General features: G+C 40.0%; 1 protein-coding gene across 1 annotated transcript; it reads left to right on the plus strand.

The window, feature by feature from the left end:
• The first annotated feature begins 472 nt into the window (after positions 1–472).
• Positions 473–7,140, plus strand: slc19a3b (solute carrier family 19 member 3b). The gene is made up of 5 exons (XM_066684488.1): positions 473–619; positions 2,710–3,466; positions 5,209–5,401; positions 6,512–6,653; positions 6,952–7,140. The coding sequence occupies exons 1-5, from the start codon at positions 473–475 to the stop codon at positions 7,138–7,140; spliced, it is 1,428 nt and encodes a 475-aa protein (XP_066540585.1).
• The last annotated feature ends 1,035 nt before the right edge of the window (positions 7,141–8,175 follow it).

Raw genomic sequence — 8,175 nt, forward strand, 5'->3', positions numbered from 1 at the left:
TTACATGTAAGAAAAAGCAGAAACGTGTTGTAGTTTTAATGGACACCTGTCCTGTCTTTTAATGCTCTAATCTTCTACCAGTGACACACACACAGCCATAAAACAGTATAATCTCTGATAAAAGTGCAATAACCTCAGATAATGTTACTTTTCTTTACTTATTTTTGTCTTAAAGGTAAAATATAGTTGCATAATGCACTGTAAATATCCTTTAACTTTCAGAAATATCCAGATAAATCTAATAAAATTAAAACCAGACCAATTTCAAATAATTCATATGGACTGGAATTAAGAGAATATATCATACAGTTTTCACACACACAGAGAGAGAGATCAAAGTCTCCATCATAAATAATTTCTTCCTCAAACTATTCTTTGAGTTTGGACTCAATATCTCTCCCTCTGAGCTTCAGAAAGCAGTGTGTGAGCCATTTGGAGAGTTTGTGAGAGAGTGTAAGTGTGTGAGTGCAGGATGAGTCTGTGTGTAGACTTGAAGAGTTCTGGGTGGATATTTCCAACAATTCTCCTCTCTCTCTATGGATTCCTGGCAAACTGCCGGCCAGCAGAGCCCTTCCTTACGCCATACCTCATTGGTCCCAAAAATATCTCAGAAACCTTGGTGAGTTACACTACAACAATATCATTAACAGCATTATTAAATGATTACTCGGTCATTTTGTCCACAGATTCTTCTTTATGTTATGAATGTATTGTTATATTAGGGTGACCAGACATGTCCTCTTTTTTAGACTTAAAAAATGTCCGGGCGGAATTTCACAAACGTCCGGGATTTTGTTTTTCTAGAGCTTACATAGAATTTCGAGAATTTCCAGGTTTCGTTCACAAACTAGTCCCGTCCTCCCCTACTCCGATTGGTTCGCTTGAGTGAGAAGGGGGCGTGGTGAAGTAGCCTAAATTCTTCTGATTGGACGGTCTGGCTGTAGAGATACGGTTATTGGTCGATAACCTCCTCTGTAAACAGTTAATTGGTCAGTCTGCACGTCAGTAGTCCTTCTTTACGTCAGGCAAAGCTCATGTACCTACCCTCATCTCAAGCAGCTATGCTGAAACGTAAATGTAAGTTCTTGGATGAATTAAAAAAGAAATTCCCATGTTTTGTGTAGGAAATAAAGGTGTAAAGGACCTAAGAGCACAAATAGGTTCAGCTAAGCATACAACGGCAGCGAGGGGCGAGAAACAACAACCCCCCCCCAAAACGCGTCCATCTCAGATCTGGTCACCCTAGTTATATTGACATCTAGTGGCCTGGATGTATCAGAAAGTCTTTACTAAAACTATTTAATGTTGGGGACCCCATTAATGAGGCATGAACTGGTTAATTCAGGGACTACAAAGCAATTTGATTCTTCACCTCATGTAAGCTGCACAAAATTAAAACAATACATATAATCTAATCTATTGTTAGCTTTTCTAAGATCAAAGTTACATACTGCTAGTGTTAAAGGAACACTAGGTAGTATTTTGACCTTACAGTGTAAATTTACCTTTTGAAATTACATTTTCAAATTCACAGTGATGCTCCAGGCTCAGCACTGCAGATACTGCACTATGTAACTTTTGGAGTAGAGTAGGAAACCACTCCTTTCCTCGCCCCTTGATTTCAGTATGAAAATGCAGAAACTAGTATAAGTATTATAAAACCAACACAAACATGGTGGAACTAAAGGTAGTGTCCCTGTGACGCAGCTTCCTGTGATTGTGAGTTTGAGCTCCACCTCGGGTGCGGAGCTTGGTGTGTTCTCCCTGTGTTTGGGTGGGTTTCCTCTGGGTGCTTTGGTTTCCTCCCACAGTCCAATAACACATGTTGATTTGTGGATTGGCTATGTTCAGTGCTCTTCGATGGACTGGTGCCCTGTCCAGAGTGTGTTCCTACCTTGGTTTGGAAGGCAGCACTGCCATCAAGACAGAATCAATATAAGTAGTTACCAGCCAACAGGAGAGGATGGCTGTTATTGGTTAATACACATTGGGTGGAGATTTTCAAATACAGCATCATAAACCTGTAAAGCTCTGGTTAGACCTCCATGGTTTATCTGCTCTGATTGACAGAAATGTCTTAGGAAACATGATGGCTGCCTCTGAGGAAGCAGAGCACTATTGCTTGTCATTCTGCAGCTTCTTTGGAGGCAGCAATTAAAAACCACAAGTGTGCTTCTTTAGAATCTGCCTAGGGGACGCACAATTTTATTGTATACCATTCTGCAGCAATCTACTCAGATGTTTAGGAACGTACTTCTTTAGAATATGCCTCAGAGGCAGCAGAGGATTTTAACATTCTGCAGTTTCCTTAGATGCAGTTGCACTATCCAGCCGTGCTGCCTTCAGAACCATTTTGAGGAAGGATTTTGCACATGAGCATGCCCAGTGATTCCACACAGGGTCCAGACCATCTATGACCCTGCTGGATAAGCAGTTTCAGGCAATGAAATATAAACCAGTCCAGCCCAGCCCAACAAAAACCATGTGCAGCAGCTCCAGTCCCAAATCATTTCATGTTTTACATTAGAATTTATACATACTCTGTATACACTGAGTGCTGCTAAAAGTGGCTGAAGTCACTAGTTAAACAGAGTGTAAACCTTTGGGCCTATATTGTATTATTATGTTATACTTAAATAAAAGTGTGTGTGTGGGAGGGGGGTGTCCCTTAACAGCATCCTTAACTGAATTAGGTTTTTGGTCCTGCAGGTTACCAACTACCTGTTCCCTATCTGGACGTACTCCTACCTAGCAGTGTTACCCGTGGTCTTCCTGCTGACTGATCTTCTGCGCTATAAGCCTGTTATTGTCCTCCACGGCCTTTTTTTGGTCAGTAATTATGTGCTGCTATGTTTCGCACCTGGCTTGACTGCTATGACCTTCCTGCAGTTCAACTACGCTGTTGTTACATCTACTGAAGTGGCATATTTCTCCTACATTTACAGCGTAATTCCAACAGAACACTTCCAGCTCGCCACAGGCTACGTACGCAGTGCCGTGCTCTCCGGACTCACTTTCGGAGCTACTCTAGGGCAGCTGTTAATATCACTAGCAGGTGTTAGTTACTTTATGATAAATGCCATCACACTAGGGCTGATGGCGTCTGCCTTTATTGTGTCTTTGTTCCTGCCCATGCCAAAAATGGGCATGTTTTTCAGCCCCACTGTAGCATGCGCAGATCCACTGGAGGAAAGACGAGAGGTCCCTGAGATTGGGCTCAGGGCCAAGGCCAAGTCTGACCGGTGGAGTAAAGACAATCTGAAGACTGCAGCCAGAAAGATGTGGGCGAATCTTAAAGAATCGTACAGCTCCAGGAGGCTGGTGTACTGGTCACTCTGGTGGGCTTTGGCCACAGCTAACTACTGTCAAGTCATTAACTACATTCAGCTTATGTGGGACCACATTGAACCATCCAGTACATCGTCTGTTTTTAACGGAGCGGTGGAGGCAGTGTGTACACTCGTAGGTAAGAAACTGAGAGAACTGGGATCAGTGGAATTGTTCAGATCATTCAGTATCTGTCAGCACAGCAACAAATACACACCTCACCACATACACCATCACACCCAACTACACACAATACCATCACCCTACACACACAGCAACACACCATCACAGTATACACAGCAACACACACCATCACATTACACACAGCACACAATACACACACAATAACACACACTATCACACTACACACAACAACACACATCATCACACTACACACACAATAACACACACCGTCACACTACAAATCCATTACGCACCATCACAGTACACACAGCCGCAACACACACCATTACACTACACAAAACAATAACACACACACCATCACACTACACACGACATACACCATAACACTACACACACACACACAACAACACACACCATCACAGTACACAAAACAATGACACACACACGCATCATCACACTACATACACATATTGTCTGAAACTCACACAAACACACTCAAGATTAGATTCAGATGTGCCTTCATTCATATCTACTGTTGAAGACACTGATGACATGTTCTTAGTTTATCTTCTGCATTTAGATTACTGCATATTACTGAGGATACTTTATAAACCAATGTGTTGAAGGGCTTCCAAGTTGAGCAACGGTCTAAGGGTTAATTGCGTAAGATCACTCGTTTCCATCCAAGGCCAGCTAGAGATATGATTTCTCCCCTCATCACAGTGTGAGCAGTGCACATTTTGTGTGACTAAGGGAGTCCTAGCTAAGTGGGTGAAACAGGCAACTACTAAATATGGGAGGATATTCAGCAAAAACTGGGATTTAAAACATATTTTACAAAACAACCAACAGACCAAGGGAATTTAAACACAGCCTAGACAAAATGTGACTTCTCACAGCTCACAAGAACTATATATATATATATATATATATATATATATATATATATATATATATATATATATATATATATATATATATATTATACATAAAATAAAATTGTTTGATGTAGTATAAAAAATAAGAATTAAATAAAATGCAGACAGTGTTTAGAAATAAAATACAGACTGTGTACTAAAATTAAACAGCAAACATAGCTCATTTTGAGTTTTCTGTTTTTGTAAGATCACAAAAAACCCAAATCATTTTCATATATCCCAATATTCTGCTAACAGCATTTAATTCTATTAAGACTACAGCTGTTTAGATCTGCCCAATCTACCAATCCGTATACAGAAATTAAGCCCCGCCTGGTCAGTCCACAGCTATTTAGCTCAGCCCATACACTCTACAGCCGTTTAGCTCCAACCATACACTGTAAAGCCATTTAGTTCCAACCATACAGTCTACACAAGTTTAGCTTTGGCCATACAGTTTAGAGCAGGTTAGCCTTGCCCATTCAATCCACAGTATACAGATAAGGTCATTGCAGAGAACAATGTGGTATTTTGGCATTAAAAACATATTCCAAATATAATGATGGAAATGGGCAGTGTTCTTGTTCTTTTAACTCATGCATTTGCTTCGAATCCCAACATGATTCTGTAAATACACACTCGCTCTAGTTATTTATCACATTGTGGGGACCAAAATCTGTTTACACATTCACACTGTGGACAAAATCATGGCTCCATGATGTAAATCATTGCATTCTTAGGTGAAGCTGTGTTGAGTATATATATATATATATATACTGTGTGTGTGGACCAAAAATGTGTATGTGGTGTGTGTTTGTAGGGTTTGCAGCAGTTTTCTCAGTAGGTTATATGAGGGTCCGCTGGGAGATTTGGGGAGAGTTGTTTCTGGGTGTTTTCTCTGCTGTTGGAGCAGTGAGTGTGTTCTTCATTGGCCTCACCTCCAACATCTGGATCTCTTACAGCTGTTACATCATCTTTAAGGCTACATACATGCTCCTCATCACCATCACCACGTATGCATACTTCAGTTCTTTACCCTTTAAATAAAACAAAGATGTATGGTCGCCCAGAGAGCCAAAAAACAAAAGAATCTGGGAATTCAACAGGAAGCAAATATACAACGATATTAATCTGTAATTTGAAACAGAGAGGAGAATGTTATTCTCTACTGGACTTCTGCTTATAGATGGCTGGGGCTTTACTGGGATCAAATTTGAAATATTCCTACGATATTTTGTTACATTCTCACTGTTTATTTACTTCCTACATTCTGCTGTTTTCTGACTTTCTAGAACACTGTAGGACACAGAACCAATCTACAGTTTGAACTACCTGACTTTAATGTGCTCTTCAAAAGACATTTTAGTTTGATTTTCAAAACAACAGATTTACACCATATTACCCTTTAATTTTAAATATAATTGATGAGCCAAGATATTTCTTTTTGGAGCCACTCACAACAAGGCACTTTTACATTATTTTGCAAGACTATCACTTTGAATGCTTAAAATGAACTAGAACACCATGGCTACATATAGCTAGGTCCACAGTGAATACTGAATGTTAGAATAAAATGAATGATTCCCATAATTCTGTGGTTGAAATGTAAATAAATTGATGGGACTTGTTTTGTTTCTAGAGAAAGTAATGGGTTCAGAACAGTTGACAGTATTCGTGAATGGAACTAGGCGTCCTGCTCTGGGAACCCTTTACAAAAATTCATTACAGTAAAAAGGTGGTGACCACACTGCAGATGTCTTACCATAGTTTAGAGAAGGGTTTAAATCCATTCCTGGTGGCGAGACTGCAGTATGGTGTGTGGTAAAGATTTAGTTTAGTTGTGACCTCCACTAATTTCCATCATGTCCATCATCATAATATACTTCTTCATTCCATTTAAAACTACATATTAGTGGAGGTCACTGCTGATTTGGAGAGTAAATAAACTGTTATATGTGTGTGTCGTAGACATGGATACACTTGATTCCCTTTAACAACATTGTAAAAACTTCACAAGAGTCCACAAGAGTCCATCACATTGTTTTCATCTCAGCAGCACTTTAAAAGCAGATATATTCTTGTGCTTATTTTTTTGTCATGTCTGTTGTTTTCTGTTTTAAAAGTTTCCAGATTGCTTCCAACCTCTCGATGGAGTGTTATGCTCTGACGTTTGGTTTAAACACCTTTGTAGCAATTGCTTTGCAGACGGTCCTCACTGCGGCTGTAGTGGACAATACTGGCCTTGGACTGGACATCACCTTTCAGGTAAACACACATGTTCAGGGAACAATTACATTTATACTGATAATATTGATCTGTGTGTGTTTTTATCCTATATAATGTTTCAGTGAAACAATAACAAACTAAACACTTTAATCCTGATTAGTCTGTTAATTAGTAAACATTTTATTGACGATTGGACATCTAGTGGGGACAAGTGTATACTGCAGCCTCGCATAGGATTTTCCTCTACAAACTTAATCAGTCCCACCCTCACTTTTTTCTCTCTTTATCTGATTTTCTCTAACAATGTTTATTTTCTGTTTTTTTTTTTTTTTAACAGTTTATTATTTATGGTGGCTGTTACGGAGTGATCTCGGTGCTGTTTCTGCTGCGAGGAATTTACACAGCCTTTACACACCACTCTACACACACAGGAGGGAACACACACTCCATACACCCTCCACACACACAAATAAACACCACAACAGTAACTAATAAGCACACCCAAAAATTGTCCACCAAACTTTGAACACTTTTAACACAAAGCACACAGGACAGATCACATAAACGCACGCAGGAAAAATACATTTTAATTCAGTCAATCATCTTTTGTAAACCCATTATCCTGTTCAGGGTCGTCGTGGGTCCTGAACATACCCAGAATAATAGGAGGACTCACATGGGCAGCACAGTGGCTTAGTGGTTAGCACGTTCACCTCTCAGTGCTGGCATCTTGGGTTCAAAGTGGGTTTCCTCCGGGGTCTCCGGTTTACTTCCTCCCACAGTTCAAATGCATAGGTGAATTGACTTCTCTAATAACTGTCCTAGTGTGAGTGACTGAGTGAGTAAGTGAATGAATGTCTGTTTGTGTGAGTGAATGTGTTTGTGCCCAGATAGGGATTGGCGCTCTGTCCAGTGTGAAAACCTAGTGCCTGATGCAGTCCTCCAGATAAACAGTCGTTCCTGGTTCAGAGTACGCTGTGCTTGTTTGGCTGCCTCTTCTCACCCGTGTGTGTGTGGACTGAATGTTGAGTGTTGATTGTAAAGCGTCCTTGGGTTTCTAAAAAGGCGCTATATCAGTGAAACCTTGCATTAATAAATAAATATAATGCATATCTCAGACACACTAACGCTGTCCATTCAAATCTGACCTTCTGATGAAACATTCACACACTGGAGTGAACGCTCACAACACAGAACTGAGCACACAGCATACACACAAACACTGCCCACTAACATTAGTGATAGAAGCATCTGGGTAAGGTTGGATGGCACTCTAAAACCACATAAAACATTAGTGAAGTCTGTTACAGATGTTGAATCATTAGTTGGACCACTAACAGCACTCCAATTCATCCCGAAGGTAGGCCTATTGCTTGGAGAGCCATCACTCCATTGAACACAGTTCAACTGCTCTACAGACCAATGCTGGGAGTACCTTATACACATATGATAAATGCTTGGCTTTAAACATTCTGCACCTGCTCCAGTTTCCAATTTTGTTATGTTCTATATGTTATATAACACACAAGTTCCACAATGAATGCTGTTTAAAGTACCTTAA

Source organism: Hoplias malabaricus, chromosome 11 (genome assembly GCF_029633855.1).
Source record: "Hoplias malabaricus isolate fHopMal1 chromosome 11, fHopMal1.hap1, whole genome shotgun sequence".
Lineage (NCBI taxonomy): Eukaryota > Metazoa > Chordata > Actinopteri > Characiformes > Erythrinidae > Hoplias > Hoplias malabaricus.